This window comes from Rhipicephalus microplus, chromosome 4, assembly GCF_043290135.1.
Source record: "Rhipicephalus microplus isolate Deutch F79 chromosome 4, USDA_Rmic, whole genome shotgun sequence".
NCBI lineage: Eukaryota > Metazoa > Arthropoda > Arachnida > Ixodida > Ixodidae > Rhipicephalus > Rhipicephalus microplus.
Genome location: NC_134703.1, coordinates 199,517,000 through 199,537,063, shown reverse-complemented (window position 1 = coordinate 199,537,063; position 20,064 = coordinate 199,517,000). Strand labels below are relative to the sequence as shown.

The 20,064-nt window shown below is 47.0% G+C and overlaps 1 protein-coding gene across 5 annotated transcripts in view; it reads left to right on the top strand.

The window, feature by feature from the left end:
• Positions 1 to 19,163, top strand: part of LOC119172534 (B-cell lymphoma 3 protein homolog) — a 141,098-nt gene extending 121,935 nt beyond the window's left edge. For all 5 annotated transcript variants that reach the window (XM_037423680.2, XM_075893922.1, XM_075893918.1 and 2 more), the window contains one exon: positions 16,038 to 19,163. In XM_037423680.2, coding sequence (XP_037279577.1) covers positions 16,038 to 16,143 — 106 coding nt within the window. In that variant the 3' untranslated portion in view covers positions 16,144 to 19,163. The remainder of the gene's footprint in view (positions 1 to 16,037) is intronic.
• Positions 19,164 to 20,064: the final 901 nt, after the last annotated feature.

Genomic DNA, 20,064 nt, shown 5'->3' with positions numbered 1-20,064 from the left:
CCTTGAGAGAGGCAGCAAGCAAGACAATAATCGATGGTGAAGTCCCTGATGGACGGAAACTAAGCAGGATGAGGAAAGGCGAACAAAGCTGACATAAGCTACTATTGTCCTGTAACAGTGACGTCAGTGGTCTATAGGCTGGTGATGCAGATTATAAAGGAAAGACTGCAGGCTTGGATAGAGGATGAGGGGGTGCTGGGGGAACTGCAAAACGGGTTTCGGAAACAGAGGAGGTTGGAAGACAATCTGTTCTCACTGACGCAGTGCATCGAAACAGCAGAACAGGAGCACAGGGCCCTGTGGCTAGCATATTTGGATATCAAGAGAGCATTTGATAGCAGGGTTCAAGAGGACTTGTGAGGAATACTGGACACACTAGGTCTACAAGATGGAGTCACTGATCTTTTAAAGGAGATCTATAAAAGCAACAAGGTAGTTATAAAGTGGGGAAAACAGGTATCCCAGTCCACAGAGGTGAAACGGGGCTTAGGCAGGGGTGTCCTCTGTCATCCTTGTTATTCATGATGTACCTACAAGGATTAGAGGCCAAATCAGAGAAGAGTCGACTTGGCTTCAGCCTCTCTTTCCTCAAACAAGGAAAACTTAATGAACAGGCACTACCAGCAATGATGTATGCAGATGATATAGTGCTAATGGTCTACAACAAGGAAGATTTACAGAGATCGATAGACATCTGAGGTAATGAGAGAGATAGGCTAGATTTGAGATTCTGTTTGGAAGAATCAGCAGTCATGATTTTTAATGATAATGGAGGTAGTGAGCTTAGAATACAGGAGGTCACACTAGAGATAACGAATAAGTACAAATATCTGGGCGTATGGACAAGCAATGGGACCGAATACCTAAGGGAACACGCAAGATACGTAATGACTAAAGGGAACAAGATTGCAGCGGTGATGAAAAGTAAAGCACTGTGGAAATACAATAGATATGATGTTGTGAGAGAAATTAGAAAAAAAGTCATGGTTCCTGGTCTGCCGTTTTCCTGGTCTTGTGCATGAGATCAAAGGTTGAAGCAAGATTAGAAATTAAGCAACGTGGAATAGGTAGGTTTGCTTTAGGAGCTCACGGGAATATACCAAATCAGGGAGTACAAGGTAATATGGGATGGACATCATTTGAGGGCAGGGAAGCTAGCAGCAAGATAAAATTTGAGAAGTGATTGAGAGAAATGGGGGAGGAGCGTTGGGATAAGAAGGTTTTCAGCTATTTGTACATGAAGAATGCCAATACAAAATGGAGGAAGTGAACCAGAAAGTTGACGTGCAAATACTTAGAAAAGAGCAGTGGGCTAAACCAAGGAAAGCTACCGGTTAAGAAGAAGGTGAAGGAAATGGAGACGGACATAGGGAGAATAGGCATGATTAAGAAGTCGGCAGTAAAGATCTATCGAACTTTTAAGTAGGAAATTGCCAAGGAAAGGACCGATGATAATTCTCCGGGTAGTTTTACTGTTTGAGGCCAGGATGGGAGTATTGCGAACCAAGACTTATCAGCCAAATACGAAGGGGTAGACACGGTATGTAGTGCGTGTGGAAAGGAGGAGGAAACTGCCGAATATTTGATGATGTTCTGTAAAGGGCTTTATGCCTCTATGCCTCTATAGGCCTCTTTGCTATGCTGGTTGTGATCATGACGTTGCAAGTTGCAACTGGCGAATTTGGCAAGAGCATGCTCATTGCTAACCATGTGAGCTTTATTGAGGTCCCGTCACTTTACTCTACTTTCTATGCTATGTTAACAGCAGGGCCAGTGCTCTTGTAAATGACACTACACTCAATAATGTGGCATCACACATACTTTTGGGCATAAAGTTTCCTAAATATACACTAGAGGGAACTCTGGTGCTAGTGTCTATGAGAGCTGCAACGCACTGCGCTTCAGCGAGCATGGGAATGATAGGCAGTACACGGATTTGTCTAATCTGGGTACTTCTGGCTCCGTATGTGTTCGTGCAGCTTGGAGCTGTTTCGTCACGAAACAAAAATCTGCAAATGTTCAGGGTTTGCACTTCACTGCCTCTTTTTAGGCTTACCATTTCAAATCAGGTCACGAAGTCCAAAAGGGTTCGTTCTTTCCTTCGAAAGAAAATTGATACACAGCAATAAACGAAGTCACAAGTGTGATTCGCTGCCCCCAATATACAGACTAGGCAAATCCGTGTGCGACCCATCATTCCCATTGCCGCTGAACGATCGCAGCGCCAAAGTCCTCTCTAGTTAATTTTAGGAAATTCTATGCTTTTGAGAGCTTACTTTATATTATCAAGTTGACACTCATTCTTATGAAGGTTTCTCAAAAGTGGGCCACTTTTATTGAGCAGAAGGGTCCTGCCTTGTGTCCAAAATGAGTATGGAAAGGGCAGAGCTAGTGGTTGTGTGAACTAGGAAAATAGAAGGTGCAGACACGGAAATAAAAAGGGATAGTAAGAATGCAGGTCTACAACAAAACTTATACTGAGAAAAAACTGGTCTTATACGGTTAGCATATGTGCCAACAGGGTCTTTTTTTATCTGTAGTTGCCTTGTAAGCATTGGCACCATGAGAATAAATGGAAAGCATCTGTCTCTATTCACAGCATGCTGCACAAATACTTTTTTTGTACATCCGTGTCCTTTGCTTGGTCTAATTTCACTGCCGTATCTAATTTAAGATTCTTGAAAAAACATTTCTTAAAACAACAATTCCACTGCTCTATTTAATTTTACAAATCATTATTGTTTCAAATGTACCATATGCAGCTTACTCTGTGTGCCAAATACATTTGTAAAAGTTACTATTCTTAAAAAAATCATATAATGCTAATACAATGGATAAATGTTATAATGTCATGTAGTTGTGACCATGAAGTAGACAGAGATGGCATGTTCAAGATAAAACACTTTATTCGGGTAATCTTCTGCCCAAAAAATAAAAAGGTAATGTAGGTTAACTCAAACAACCCGCCGCATGGCCTCGAGCAGCTTTGAGTGAGTGAGTACCCCTTTATCAATCAGAGAGGTGAGGCATATGGGAGGCTAAGCCTGTGATGCTATGTGTATGCACGGGTTCAGTTATGCAAGAACAACACGGTGCGCCGTTCAGTGGCGACTGGGTGACAACCTGTGCCGCTTTTAGAATTTGTGTGCCGTGCGGGTGTGAATCGTGTATGTGCCGCACGATGGCGAAAATGACGGCGATCTAGCCCATGTGTGGCTCGAGAAAACGTAGCAGTGCGTGAGCTGTGCGGGGGCGTCGGAAGGTTCCAGGGCTGTCTCCTTCGCTGGGCATCCGGTTCATGGGTGAACCAGCAGGCCTACCTCCTGTTGCCTTGGCGTAATCAAAGCACTCCCGCTTGTTCCACTATGAGAGGAAGATCGAGCCAGGGACCGGGCACGAGGCTGGGCCAAGCCTTGCCGCTTTGCTCTGATAAGTGCACTGAAGATTTGGCCACGAGCACGCAGGGCCGAGTACTTCTTCGTGAAGCAGTTCCCGTGGGTCAGAACTCCGGGATTAATGGCCACGCCTCTACGTGACCACGTTGCTCATTGAGTTACGTCATCGGACATTCAACGACTTTGACTCGGTGATATCATCGGCTACTTCCTCGTTCACTCTGAACCGTATCAGCATCTTTTGACTCTCCCACGTAGCGGACAGGATAAGGGCTCTTTAACTGTGTTCATCTACCCTTTTACGTCGTTCGCGTGTGTAAATACGTTCTACGTTGCCTTGTTCACCTACGTGCTGCGTCGTCCTTTCTGGGGCGAATTGTGAACTCAAACATAACATCGCAAAGTCACGTAGGCCGCCAGGCAGTACTTCTCGATGATGGCTTCTGCTTGTTCCAGGACCCATGTCTGGGTGTCTCTGTCAGTGCTGGAGAGAAGGGTCTCCCATTGTTCCTTAATTGAGGGTTGGGCACATAAAGTCAACTGGCAGGGGTCGTCCAGGCAGCCACAGAGGATGCTGCTCAGTGAGGCATTACCCCTCACAGAGGCAGTAGTGTGGATCGCTGACACCCGGGTGGATGTAGGAAAGCGCAAGGGGGTACAAATTGTGCAGGTCTCTAGGCAATGCCATGGATTTCTTCATCTCAGACCACTTGGGAAGACTGCTGTGAGGGGTGGATAGACCTATTGCTCGAGATGATAGTGTTGGGTGACGTCGTGGTAGGTGACCAGGGGCTTTAGCAGCAGGCCGTACGATACTCACGTGCCCCCCACTCGATCGACGAATCGTTGAGCATGTTAGTGGGCTGTCTCGTTGAGTGGGTCACCAGAGTGGCTAGGGACCCAGATCAGTTCATAGTGGCGCTGCTCATCTTCCAGCAATGTGGGTGAAGGTGTCATAGAGTGGTAAGCTAGACAAGCCCTCGTGTGAAATTCGAGATGACTTGTTTGGAGTCACTGAGTATGATGTCAGCATTGGCTGAGATCACATAAAAAGCGATGGTTGTCTCTTCAGCTTTGATAGTATATAGTGTTCAAACAGTGCCGACCATGATTGTCGGTCCAGAAGGCGCAGGGTGACATAGAAACAACTACGAAAGTATTCCTGGGTGAGTTGTGTTGCCAAGTTGTGCTGCCAAACGTTGGGTACGGTATATTGGTAGTGCTTAAAAATTGAGGAAGCGTGATTTGATTTCACTGGTAAATTTTTGTGTTTTTTTTTCTGCCTGACCGGTCGGCTGACTGCGCTCGCTTGACAGGTCAATTTTTCCCACATTTCCCTCATAGTTGTATTCTCATGTGCGACTATGAAATTTGTTGCTGCAAGCTTATCTCAACAATGCGACAGCTCATACTACTACTACACTACCCTACTTCAGATTTATTTATCTGCTTTTACTTCTTTTACAACTTTTACGAATGCAATGAGCCTGCGTTTGCTCTGCTTTTCCAATACGTTCTTATAGGGAAGAAAGCATATGCAAAGAATATATTTGCGAGCAAATGTGTACAACGTTGCCGCAGTCCGTGCACATTCCCTCAGCCCTTCGTCGTTGTCATTCTCAGGTATATACTCAGCTCATGACATTACCCGCCGACGCTCGGCTGCTGACCCACTGGTCGCGGGATCAAATCCCGGCTGTGGCGGCTGCATTTCCGATGGAGGCGGAAATGTTGTAGGTCCGTGTACTCAGATTTGGGTGCATGTTAAAGAACCCCAGGTGATCAAAATTTCCGGAGCCCTCCACTACGGCGTCTCTCATAATCATATGGTGGTTTTGGGACGTTAAACCCCACAAATCAATCAACATTACCCGCCGACGGCAGAAGCACCGTCCTGGTGCGATCAATTCTCAGGGCATGAGTAGTATGGTTCAAGTCATGATACGTGCACAATATCGGTCGGGACTGAAGCTGTTGCTGATGTGGTATAAAGGGGAGCAATCTTATAGGTCACACCGGTGACCTTGCATATAACGCGGTAATTGCCAACGGAACGGGACATGAGTTTTACGCAGAGACCGACACGTGATGGTAACCACATCAAGATGAGCGACCAGTGCTCATCTTGATGGTAACCACATTGAGATGAGCTCTGTACGTCGTGGTGCCGACGATTGTAAGCACTTTTTCGGTTAAGCTGTAAGGCACATGAACCATCTTGGGGGACTTGGCAGGTGACGGAAGCAGGGGTCAGGACATCACGTGCATAGGCACTCGATGAGGTGGTGTCAGAATAGAGCATGGTGTCCATGGGTAAAGGCGGGTCATAACCAAACAGCAGGTAAAAAGTTGAAAATCCAGCTGTGTCATGATGTGAAGAGTTGTATGCGAAGGTAGCGAAAGGTAAGTGGATGTGCCAATCTTTATGAACCTTGGAGACGTGCATCGCTAACATATTTGTCAGGGTACGGTTGAGGCGTTCGGTGAGGCCGTTGGTTTGTGGGTGGTACGCTGTAGTGAACTTGTGGTGGGTAGAGCAGGATCTAAGGAGCTCATCGACTACTTTAGATAGAAAACAGTGGACGCGGTCAGTGATCAACTGATGAGGAGCACCATGATGCAGAATGATGTCATGAAAAATGAAATCAACTACATCAGTAGCGTGGCTGGGAGGGAGGGATCCTGTAACGGCATAACGCATTGCGCAGTCGGTAGCGATGGCAATCCACTTACTACTGGCGGCCGACGCGAGGAAAGGTCCTAGAAGATTGAGGCTGACTCGGAAAAATGGCTCATATTGCCGCGTGCATAGCTGCATTTAGCGGCGAGATAGCAACGACAACGAAGAAGGCGGTTTTGCTCGAGAGGCGCAGCGCAGGCAAGTGAAGAAGACGACAATCCTAGCGGCCTTCTCTGAGAGCGTCTCTATAAGTTCCATTGTCCGTGTTTTTAAATAAACCCCCTGTAATTTACAACCCGCGACACTGGTGGAGGAGCTGGGTACTACCACCTCATGGTCAGCACCCCTGTGAGAAGCCCTGAGTCCAGCCCTACGAGACAGCCACGCGTGGAGACGCCGGTGCACCGCTCAAGCCGTCGCCTTCAAGGTCTTCAACCGGAATTTGGCCTTTTAAAGGGAGCAACACTTTCGACAGCCACCCCTACTCAAGAAATGGCAAGGAGTCCTGCACAGGTGACGGTTCAGAATATGCGCATTCCTGAACCATTTCACGGCCGGCCGAACGAAGATGCGCAAAACTGGCTTGAGCAGTTTGAACGGGTAGCTAAATCGAACTACTGGAGCCTCGAGGGGAAGCTCTTCCACGTATACACTTCGCCCTTGAAGACGGCGCGAAGACGTGGTTTATAAACCGGGAGGCAACATTGACGACATGGGAGGAGTTTTGTCGTCGGTTTCTTGACACCTTCGGTAACGCGGACCGACGCGAAAACGCACAACGCCTTCTTGAAGGACGCACCCAACAGCTGCATGAAAGCGTCGCCATGTTTGCTGAGGATATGGTGCGTCTGGGCCACCGCGCGGACCCCAACATGCCCGAGGCTCGAAAGCTAAGCCATCTCATGAGGGGCGTCAAAGAGCAGCTATTTGTTGGTCTTGTGCGCAATCCACCGACAACAGTGGACGAGTTCACCAGGGAGGCCACCGCAATAGAGCGTGCGCTGCAGCAACGGTACCGACAGTCTGATCGCCCGGCCACCGGCGCAGCTGCAGGCGCCGCCGCACTTACCGCAAACGACGAGTTTTCTCTACGCCACCTGATTAGACAGATCGTGCGTGAGGAGATCGCGAAGGAGAACGCAAAATACACATTGCAGTCACAGGCATCCCCGCAGCAGGAGTCCACGGTAGCCTCCGTCGCTGAAGTCGTTCGCCATGAACTTCGACAAGCGTTTGCCTCTCCTCAGCAGTATTCCGCTCCACCGCACCGTCCCAACTCGTGCACCTATGCAGACGCTGTGCGTCGTCCATTGGCTCCAGAAGTATCCTACCAGCCGAACGGATACAGCTATGCAGACGCTGTTCGTCGACCCACGCCCATGCCAGCACCGCAGTACATCGAGCCGTATCCTGTGGCAGCCTGGGCTCAGCAGGATTCTGTCAGGCGACCCTATATGCGGAAGACTGACATATGGCGCACTGCGGATCGCCGACCACTCTGCTACAACTGTGGAGAGCCAGGGCACATTTACCGTTTTTGCCCACATCGACGAGATGAATACCGCGGTAGTGCACCCGCAGCTACGCGCCGACAGTTTGACGAAAGCCATGCCCACATCGACGACCACCAGGCTGGCAGGCGGGAAGGCTCTTCTACCTTCCGGACGCGCTCACCATCCCCGGCTCGCTTTGGTTCACCAAGCCGCCGTAGTTTTGCCGACGCCGTCAGAGGTCGGTCTCCCAACCCACGGCGGGGAAACTGAAAGCAGCGACCTCTGGGGGGAAGGTTGCAAGCCGTCGAATTGCCGAAAATCCCCCACTGCTGCCGAAACACGTGAGAGATGACGATAAAGATTCCGCCGAGAAAACTGTGACTGCCGACCTCGCTGTGACGATCGACGGCGTTGAAGTGACGATCGACGGCCTTAGTCGATACGGGTGCAGACTTCTCCATAATGAGTGAACGATTGGCAGACGAACTTAAGAAAGTCAGGATGGAATGGACGGGCCCATATATTCGAAATGCTGGAGGCCAGATAATGACTCCCACCGAAAAATGTACAGCAAAACTCACAATTGAGAATGCAGCTTTTGTAGCCACATTTCTGATCCTACCGGAGTGCTGCAAACCTATGATACTGGGAATGGACTTCTTAAGAGAGTACGGTGCTGTGGTTAACATACGCGATGGTGTGATCACATTCGCCGCTGACAAGTCTGTGACCCAAGATCCAGACCAAGAACCCAGGGTGTTACGTGTGGTTGACGACGACGTCTGCGTGCCACCACTGTCTTGTAGTCTTGTTTCTGTGTGTTGTGACGTGGACTGTAATGAAGACGCCATAGCCGAACGCATCACTGCCCTTCTTTTTCGCCAAGGCATCGCCATCACTCGCGGCATCGTCAGCTTAGTGGATGGGCGCGCAGAGGTGCTTCTGACCAACTTCACGAATGAGCGCCGGCACATCGGTAAAGGCACGGCTGTGGCGTACCTCGAAGAGCTCGACTACTCTCACGACTGTCTTCTAATGCAAGGGGAAGCCACGGCTCAATCACCTTCACATACACCACCAGTTGATATCGGTCCGAGTCTAACACCGACTGAAAGATGCCGTCTTATGGAGCTGCTCGACCAGTTCAAGGACTGCTTCTCATCGACATCACGAGTGGGTCGAACGCCTCTGACTAAGCATCGCATCATTACGGAAGACACAGCAAGACCGATCCGACAGAACCCATATCGCGTTGCTCAGAAAGAACGTGAGGTAATCCAGCAGCAAGTCAAGAAGATGCTAGAGGATGATGTAATCCAACCATCGAAGAGTCCTTGGGCATCGCCAGTGGTTCTCATGAAAAAGAGAGATGGCAGCTTGCGTTTCTGCATCGATTATCGTAAGCTGAACCATGTTACAAAAAGAGACGTTTATCCATTACCACGGATTGATGACTCTTTGGACAGGCTACGGCATGCGCGCTACTTCTCATCAATGGACCTTAAAAGTGGATACTGGCAAATAGAAGTAGATGAGCGCGACCGAGAAAAGACCGCATTCATGACGCCAGACGGGCTTTATGAATTCAAAGTCCTCCCTTTCGGTCTATGCTCAGCCCCAGCCACGTTTCAGAGACTAATGGATACCATTCTGTCCGGCCTGAAATGGAAAACATGCCTTGTGTACCTCGACGACGTGATCGTTTTTTCGGCTACGTTTGAAGAGCATCTAAAGCGGCTACTGTCAGTTCTTCAAGCCATACGGTCCGCTGGACTCACGCTCAAACTGGAAAAATGCCACTTCGGCTTCGAAGAACTCCAGTTCCTGGGACACGTGATCAGTCGCGAAAGTGTGAAGCCTGACCCAGATAAAACGGCAGCCGTCGCAAAGTTCGCAAGACCTGTTGATAAGAAAGCGGTCAGGCGTTTTCTGGGTCTCTGCGCCTACTACCGGCGATTTATAGCAGGCTTTGCACACATCGCCTCTCCACTCACCCGCCTTACAAGGGAAGACATTGCATTTGTATGGGGTGAAGAGCAAGAAGCTTCGTTCAACGAGCTGCGACAACGTCTACAAACTCCACCTGTCCTCGCTCACTTCGACGAGAATGCACCAACAGCCATCCATACAGACGCCAGCAATGTGGGCCCAGGTGCTGTTCTTGTCCAATGCCAAGATGGTATGGAGAGAGTGGTCGCCTACGCTAGCAGAACGTTGACACGCGCCGAGTCTAACTACTCAACAATGGAGAAGGAGTGTCTGGCCGTCGTCTGGGCAGTTGCGAAGTTCCGCCCGTACTTATATGGCCGCGCCTTCCAAGTCGTAAGCGACCATCATTCTCTTTGTTGGTTGACTAACATGAAAGACCCATCTGGACGTTTAGCACGATGGAGCTTACGGCTTCAAGAGTACGACATGGCCGTAGTTTATAAGTCCGGAAGGCAACACTTAGACGCCGACTGTTTGTCAAGGTCTCCGATTGAATCACCGGCTGTAGAGGATGATGATTTCCCAGGTTTTTTAGGAGTTGTCGATGCAGCTATCATTTCTCGGCAACAACAAGATGATCGGGAGCTCAACTCGCTTATAGAATTCTTGAACGGACGGGCCGCCAGTGCACCAAGAGTATTTTCGAAGAACTTATCGTCATTCTGTTCACGGGACGGAATTCTGTACAAAAAGAACTTTTCATCAACAGGTAGAAGCTATCTGCTGGTAGTTCCTGGAGTTCTCCGCAGCGAAATATTACAAGCCTGCCATGACGAAGCCACTGCGGGCCACCTCGGTTTCACAAGAACACTGACACGCATCAAAGAAAAATATTACTGGCCAAGAATCGCAGCAGAGGTTAAAAATTACGTACGAACATGCATTGATTGTCAGCGGCGCAAGGTACCACCTGTCAAACCCGCTGGGCTATTACATCCTGTGCCCGTGCCAGAAACGCCGTTTTCTCAAATCGGAATGGATCTGCTGGGCCCATTCCCAACATCGGACAGCGGCAACAAATGGGTTATAGTAGCGACGGACTACCTCACCCGATACGCGGAGACCAAGGCAATCGTGAGTGGCACTGCAGCTGAAGCGGCCCAGTTCTTCATTGAGAACATTGTCCTTAGACATGGTGCTCCAGCTGTCGTCATAACAGACAAAGGCACCGCGTTTACAGCCGAGCTTTTGCGCACTGTGCTTACGCTCAGTGGCACAGCGCATAGGAAGACGACTGCTTACCACCCACAAACAAATGGGCTCACAGAACGACTTAACAGGACAATCGCTGACATGCTTTGCATGTACGTCGACGTGGAACACAAGAATTGGGACCGAATATTGCCGTACATCACATTCGCGTATAATACGGCGCGCCAGGAAACAACAAAAATGACGCCGTTCGCGCTAATTCATGGCAGAGAAGTTACAACAATGCTTGACGCCATGCTGCCTTACGATTGCAATGATTTAGAGACAGACGCCGCAGACTTCACTGAGCGCGCCGAGGAAGCAAGGCAGCTTGCCCGCGTCAGAATATTGAACCAGCAGCAACTTGACGCCCAACGGTACAACCTTCGCCATCGATTCGTCATATATCAACCAGGAGATAGAGTCTGGGTTTGGTTTCCTGTACGACGAAGAGGCCTCTCAGAGAAACTCCTACGCCGATACTTCGGACCCTACAAGGTTTTGCGCCGTCTTAGCGACGTGACTTACGAAGTCGTGCCCGACGCCTCCTCCTGTTCGAAACGTCGCCAGCATCTGCCTGAGACAGTGCACGTGGTCCGCATGAAACTTTACCACTCTCAGTGATGTAAACACCCGCTGGCTGCATCTCTACCTGTTGAGCATCGGGACGACGCTCACTCTGGTGGGAGGGTAATGCCGCGTGCATAGCTGCATTTAGCGGCGAGATAGCAACGACAACGAAGAAGGCGGTTTTGCTCGAGAGGCGCAGCGCAGGCAAGTGAAGAAGATGACAATCCTAGCGGCCTTCTCTGAGAGCGTCTCTATAAGTTCCACTGTCCGTGTTTTTAAATAAACCCCCTGTAATTTACAACCCGCGACAATATGGTATTTCAATGGGCTGGAGGGTACCAGCAGGACCCAGCGCAGGTGCCTTGCAGCGCTGGCAGAGGTCACACGCCGCAAAGTACTGTCACACAGAACGGTAGAGGCCAGACCAAAATAATCATTGGCGAACGCAGTCATACATGCGTCACTCCCCTAGGTGTCCAGCAGTGGATGCATCATGAAGCTGGGCTAAAACGGATGAGCGGAGATGCGCAGGAACAACGAGAAAAAGCCCAGCACCATCAGGGCGGGCGTTGTAGCGATGCAAGATGTCGTTGTGAAGGACGAACATCTGTGAGGGGTGGTCAGGGGGGGGAGATTGCAGACCATTGATAATAGGACGCAAAGAGGAGTCGTGGCGTTGCTCAGCAACTATGTTGGTGAAAGCTGTTATTGAGAGAATGAGGACTTTTTGTTCATCTGCTATAATTTCAGGAGCATCAAGTGGGTAACAGGACAAGCAGTCGGCATCCTTGTGAAGTTGTCCAGATTTATAGGATACAGAAAAAGTGCAATCTTGTAAGCGCAGCTCCCAGCTACCAAGGCGTTCCGTATGGTCCTTGAGCGAGGAGAGCCAGTAAAGTGCATGGTGGTTTGTAATAACTGAGAATTGTCTGCCATACAGGTACGTTCAGAATTTCGCAGTGGCCCAGACGAGAGCTAACCACTCACGTTTTGTGATAGAGTAATTTTGTTCTGAGCGCGACAACAGTCAGCTTGTGTACACAGCATGATGCATTTCTTGTTGCTATTGGGCCAGCACTCCGCCTATGCTGTGGCCACTGGCATCGGTACGAAGCTCCATGGCAGCAGATGGGTCAAAGTGTTCTGGGACTGGTGGATTAGTAAGAATGTCAACGAGCGACGAGAAGGGGTTTGCTTGCTGTTGGCCCCAGGTGAATGCGATATCCGTTTTGAGGAGGCAGGTTAGAGGATGGGCTACTTCAGCAAAATTCTCGACAAAATGACGATAATAGGAGCACAGTCCCAGGAAACTTCACACGTCCTTGGTTGAGCAGAGTGGGGGGAAGTAGCGAACTGCTCGGACTTTGCAAAGTCTGCTTGTACGTCCGCAGCGTCAACAAGATGGCGGAGTAAGCAGATTTGGCATTGCCCAAAGCGACATTCGGACGCATTAAGTTGCAGGTTGGCATGTTGGAAAACATCAAGCACTGTGGACAGGTGGGTAGGATGGTTTTCGAAAGTAGTCGAAAAAACAATAACATCGTCATTATAGCAGCAGATGGTCCACTTCATGCCTCGAAGGAGAGAGTCCATCATGCGCTCAAAAGTTGCGGGGGCATTACGTCATCCAAAAGGCATCGTTTTTAACTGATAAAGTTCACCAGGAGTCGCGAAGGCTGTCTTCTCTCTGTCTTTGTCGTCCACAGCGATCTGCCAGCAGCCGCCTGAGCTGCTGGTAGATCGCTGTGGATGAAGAGAAATATTTAGGAGAAATATTGAAAAGAAATATTGAAGAGAAATATTTGGCACCGTGTAAGCAATTGAGTGCATCATCTATGCGCGGTAGAGGGTAGACATCTTTCTTGGTAATATGGTTGAGATGGCGGTAGTCAACACAGAATCTCCAGCTATTGTCCTTCTTCTTAACAAGTACAACGAGTGAGGACCAGGGAATAGATGAGAGTTTGATTATGCCCTTATGAAGCATTTTATCCACTCTTCGCTGTATAATAGCCCGCTCTTGAGCTGACACACGTTAGGGCCATCGGCGAATGGGTCGAGCGTCACCGGTATCGATGCAATGGGTTACCACGCATTTCTTGCCCAAATTGCGGTCCCCGAAGTGAGAGATATTCTAATAAGAAATGAGGACTTGTTCAGAGGTGAGCTTGTCGAATATTATTGGCGTGAAAAGGTTGGAACAGGAATGTTATGAGAGTGATGTTAATGAAAAATTAGGTGACCAATCAGTGGTTAGGGTGGAAACTGTGTGGTCGACCAGTGGTGTCAGACGCGCACTTAACTGACATGCCGCGAGGAATAACTTGTGCCGAGAAGCCAGAATTAAGAATGGGAAATGAAGTTCGGTTGTTTTTAACGGTAACCACCTTGTTAGGGAGTGTGACATTACGCATCATGGCCACGTTAGAAATTGGGGCAGCAACATAATCACCATTGGGTACTGTAGGGTATGGTGAGAGCTGGACTTGGACTGCAGTTTGCGGTGGAAGTTGGAGGAAATCGACAGAGTGTAGACGAGGTGGGCTGGTGGAGACGGTCTCTGAAAAGGATAGGAGTTAAGCAGAAGAAGACCTTCAGAACTATCAATGAGCAGAGTATGCGAGGCCAGAAAGTTGAGTCTGAGGATGAGGTCGTTAGGGCAATTTTTCAGTACAGCAAACAGAACTGAAGTTTGATGCTCAGAAATCGGTAATTGTGCTGGGCACATTCCAAGCACAGCAGGAGTACTCCCATCCTCTGTACGAACGGTAGGTGCAATCGCAGGCATCAGAACTTTTTTGAGGCGGTGGCGGAGGTCTGAGCTCATCACAGATATTTGTGCACTGGTATCAATAAGAGCAGTTACAGGTAAACCGTCGATGAGAATTGTAAGAAGGTTGCACCACTGGCGGGGAGTAATCAGAGGATTTTCAGTCTGAGTCGTGTATGCAGCGTGATTTCTGGGGGCTGCACTGGCTAGTTTTCTGAGCGACTGTCTTAGGAAGACAGAGAGCGGCAATGTTGGGGTGAGCAGAACTGACGATGTAGCGGCTATGGCGAGCAGCTGGTCTGACGTTCTGGAAGATGCTCTGCACTTGTCTCAGCACGGTAGGACGAAGCATAGGCGCACGTTCGGAGTGGGCTCCCCAATCATAGAAGCTTGGTCGAGGTAATGAGGTCCAACGACTGCGGCAGCGGCGAGCAATGTGTCCTATCCGACGGCACGTGAAGCATATGGGCCGATCATCACGAGTGTGCCATCCGGCTGGATTTTGTCGTGGCGTGAAGGTGCGGTTCGGAGTGGCAGCCGCAACGGCTGGAGGAGCAAGCTGAAAGTAGCAGGGGCATTTTGATGAGGTGGTGATATGGCCATATTTGCGATCTCTCGGCGAACCATAGCCTGTATCATTGTAAACAGCAGTGAGATTGTGTCCTGGAGCGGGTGCCATAGCCTCGAGTTCCCGACGGACTATTCTGGTGACATTTTCGGCGCTGGTGGTTGATGTGTAGTCAAATCTTGCAAATCATCGTAGGAGGATGTAGCCGCCATGTTGGGAAGGCAGTCAAACTGGTGAACGATGCGCCTACTTATCCCCTGTTCGAAGCTATGACATGCTTCGATGACTGACTCCACCATCGAGCAGTCCTTGCACAGCAGGAAATTGAAGGCGTCATCGGCAATTCCTTTCAGGGTGTGTCCGACTTTGTTCTCCTCAAGCATGTCCTTGTTGACCATGCTGCACAAAGCCAACATGTCCTGGATGTACGGGATGTACGGCTCTCAGGATATCTGGGCACGAGTCGCAAGCTTTGTTTGCGGCCACTTGTCGTCTGATGGGTTTTCCAAATAAATAGTGTAATTTCTGCTTACAGACGTCTCAGCTGGTTAACTCTTCTTGATGCGTCTCGTAGCAGAATTTTGCCATGCCATGCAAATAGAAGGTGATATTTGCCAACATAAGCGTTGGATCTCAATGGTTGCTGCTGCTAACGCGCTAATACAGAACCAGCTAGTCATCGTCTATGCCACTTGTGTCGTTGAATGGGCCTGGGTCACGAGCTTGCATCACAAAGATCGGCTGTGGGGCTGTTGGATCTTGTTACATTGAGTAGCCTGACCAGTCATCGTGGTAGCTGCAATGCGCCGTCCGCTGTGAAGATCCAGCTACTGCGCCTGTAGAGGGAGTTGTACCCCGCACCTTCCACCAATGATGTTAGGGGAAAGAAGGTATATGTGAAGAATATATTTGCGAGCAAATGCGCACAATGCTGCTGCAGTCAGTGCATGTTCCCCTGAGCACTTCTTCGTCGTCATTCTCAGGTATCTACTCAGCCCGTGACAATATGATTTTTTTCAAGTGCCACCCATGATTTCAATCTCGAAAGGTGGATGAGCTGTTGCACGCAGTGCTTCATGGCCGACATAAGCTTACAACAACTAAATTCATGGGTGCATGTGAGAATGCTGGCACTAGCGAAATGTGGTTAAAATGGACCAGCCAAGGACTCAACCCACTGGCCAGGTAGAAGAGAAACAAAAATTAACCAGTGACTACATCAAAATAATGCAATAAATGTGCATGGCAATATATTTTAAATATGTCCAACTTTAATTTTGTAGCTCAGACCCTGCATTTTTTACATTGTGATAACGATACTTTCTTTTTTTGTTTCAGAAGTGCTTTGTCAATACTCACTTTTGTTCTTGTATTTCTGCAGCCTAATTGGCCCTAAAAGGAAAATGGCCCTTGTGATTTCCTGCTGGAATGAACGGGAACGGCAGCAGGTGAAACACAAGGCAACAGCATTGGAGCAGCTGCAATGACTCATCTTTATTGTGATGTCCTTTTACTTTAAAGTGCCTTGCCAGAAAATTTGCTTATTTGTTGTAAGCTATTGTGAGGGATTGCTGTATAGAGAGTCTATTTTTGCAAGCATTTTTGAGATGTGTATTGACAGATTTTATTGTGAGAGAGGGGATAAATGTTCGCTGTATCATTCCCAGCAGTCAGTCTCCTACATTGTGGTGGTCGATGACAGACTTTTGCTTTACGGTAAGAAGCCATGCTGTACTGGATGTATTTGCAGTGGTAGATTTGTGCATACATTTCACAAGCATCCTCATATTGTAGTGCTGATGTGGGCTGTTGGTGCGCTGTAAGTGCAGGATGCACAACTTATAATGTCACCTCAGTTCGCAATGAAGTGGTGTTCGAAGTTCCAGCTGATCTCTCGTGGTGCACTGGTGGAATTGATTCAATTCAATTCAATTCTTTTGGTTATGGGTTTAACCAAAACTGGTTGGAGCCATAGCCAAAGGTTAGTCTTCTCTAAACCCGTTCATTGACACTTCGTCTTCTTTGTTTGTTCCTTTGTTTTAGAAACTAAACAGGGGAGAGGCCTTTTAAAAACTTTAGAAAGCTTTCTTTTGGAGGCCTAACTTGTCAAGAGGATTACTTGCACGTACATGTGGACTTCCTTGACAAATTGACACTTTTTGCGTCTGAAAGTTTAAACAAAGAGCCAGTACGTAGAAAAAGAATTCTTACTCAGAAATGCTGTGTTATTGTCTATTATGGAAATCCCCACTGTGAAAATATCAGGCTGCTTACCACACTTTATATTTGGCATTGCTTAATTTAAAATTTTGATCAAAAGCCATGAATACATAAATAATCTATACCTGTGGCACATGAAGCATATATCGTATTGGTTTCCAAAGTTAGTGTAAAAATTAAAATAGAAAAACTTAAAAAAATATAAACATGATTCAGCTCTCTGGCTGGGAGCTGTTTAACAATGACTGCCAGGAGCTGAAATGTTTTTTACTCCTTATAGTGTGGTTGGTGTTCATTTTTAACCTTTTTTGATGTTACTTCTCGACCTGATGAGCTTCTGTCAAAATCTCAACCTTTAAGGTAAAGCTAAAGGGAAACAGTGATTTTGAGTGTAAATTTTGTGATTGGTGTTCCAGAAGTGTGTTCTTAGTATGACAGCAATTATTTCATAGGTGTTCTAGGGAAGAATACTTTGTGGTCACCTTTTTGATTCACTGTATGCACATTTGCCCAGCCTGTCGTGCTTCAAGTGGAGAGGAGGTTGAGGAGCTGTGCTGTGTCCATTATGTTTGTTGATATGGAGGGAGCTGTGGCAACATATTGCACACGCAAACTGCTCACCCTGTTTGCAGACATGACGAACCACCATTAGTTGGGCGAACTGTATCGCAGGAAAGCTGTGGTTGTAAGTGAAGCATAAGCTCAAGAGGAAGGTGCCTCCATGAAGGAAGCCAAGGAGAGAGTGTAGCCAATCAGAGGTGGCCTTGTGTGCCTGTAGTTGTCCAGGAGCAATCCTCCCTTGAACATGTTACTTGGTTTATTTAATGACATGCAGAATTTTATACTTACAATGTTTCATCTAGTATTATACTTTTTATCAGCTCAATTGGGCAATACTAATAGTAGTTATATTCTTGACTAAAAAATACTATAATTGTATGCTATTGAAAGTTGTGAATTTCAACGAAACAGGGGTGACATGTGTCATTGTCAATGCAAAATGGTGTATGCAATGTCTCAGCAAACCAGTGATACATCTCACTGTTCCCTTGGGCATAAAGTTTATTTTACCAAACATAGCTATTAGTTGTTTATCGTTCACAAGCCACCTGCTTTTCACAATTATCATCTTGCATGCCGGCACATGCAAGGGCCATATGTCTTGCAGAATGCTCTTTGCAGAATGCTCTTTTTGATTTAGCCGGGGAATGGGGACTGCCTCAGTTCATACCTGTCTTCATTGTAACTGACAGTGCCAGAAACTTCCTGAACGCTGCATTGCAAATGGGATAGGTATGCATTCAATGCTTTACACATTTCTTGCAACTTTGCATTAAATGTGTGAAGAAATTCACCCCCAACTTTGAGCAACTGTGCAACAAGGCACTAGAAATTGTAGGATACTATGACAGGAGCTCTGAGGCCAGGAATCTCCTCAAGGAATTTCATACAAGCATGGGTATAGATCCCCTTGAAGTAATCCAAGACGTAACTCATTGGAACAGTTAGTATGAAATGATGGCTGGCCCATTAAAGCTTTGTCATTTGATATGGCATATAAAACTATTATTTGTTTACACAACATCATAATGGTTAAAATCACAAAAAGAGCCAAAACCACAAAATGACATACGAATCCTATATTATACGTTGTCATTATAAGAGCACACAATTTGAAAACAGCAACATCGTCGACTAGATTGCTGCTGAAAACAGTTGCAAAAAGATAGATACATAGGTATGAATTTGTAACGCGGCGTAGGATCAAGTACACATTTTATTGAACAACTTATTTAAACAAGTTTATGAACTATAAACAAATTGAAAAATGTGTCACTTAAACAAGAACTCTGTATTAGTAACTTGACACAGATTCATTGCTTTTTGGGTTTATTGATGTGTTAATATCGTTGGCGCAGTTTACGAGGCAAGCAATTCGCTGTCAATGGCAGCTGTGAACAAGTTTATGGATGATTCAGTGGTTAGGGTACGTTTCAGTAAGTTCCAATCTTTAATTGTTAGAGAGAAAAATGAATATTTGAAACACTTAGTGTTAGAAGAGTGTTCGGCAAGAGTATGACAATCATTATGATAGGTTGGTCTGCAGTGAAACAAAAATGTATACCCTGAAGTTTCAATTTTTATTATGTTGTGTAGTTGATGAAACATTACTTTTAGTCTTGTTAGCTTTGTTCGGTTATGTAGTGTTTTGGGCTGTAGGTTTTGCACTGTATCAATGAGTCTGTCTGTCTATACTTGTCATAAATAAAGTTTATGGCTTTTTAAATGCGAAGCATTTCTTAGCATGCTTTGGTGACTTTGAGCGTATCTATCTATCTATCTATCTATCTATCTATCTATCTATCTATCTATCTATCTATCTATCTATCTATCTATCTATCTATCTATCTATCTATCTATCTATCTATCTATCTATCTATCTATCTATCTATCTATCTATCTATCTATCTATCTATCTATCTATCTATCTATCTATCTATCTGTCTGTCTGTCTGTCTGTCTGTCTGTCTGTCTGTCTGTCTGTCTGTCTGTCTGTCTGTCTGTCTGTCTGTCTGTCTGTCTGTCTGTCTGTCTGTCTGTCCGTCTGTCCGTCTGTCCGTCTGTCTGTCCGTCCGTCCGCCTACGGCTTTTAGCTCTCCTGGCCGTTTCGATTATAGTATCGATAACAAACTTGGTATGGCATAACATGACTGTATGAAGAACATATGTGACTAGTCACAGCATGAAAATCATCAGATGTATTTCAAAAATGTCATGAATTACATTTCATTGTCCTGCAGCCCTTGCGGTGGTTTTGTTCACATGGCATGTTGCAAAACTGGTATGGTACGACATGATTGCAATGCAAACACAAGCGACAGTCCCTAACACGAAAATGATGACATGCGTGTCATGTAACAACATCCCCCTTATGATGCACTCACGGCCATTTCGCTAGTGTCACATATATCAAATTTGGTATGACGGTACGTGAATGGATAACGAAGGTATGTGACTGATTCAAACATGATAATCATAAGATGCGTGTCCTGTAATAACATGAATGCATGCTACGCTCAAGATTCGCGGGTGGCCGTTTCGCTAGCTTCACTTATACAAAATTTGGTATTACGAGACGTGAATGGATGACGAAGGTATGATACCGATGCAAACATGATAAACATGAG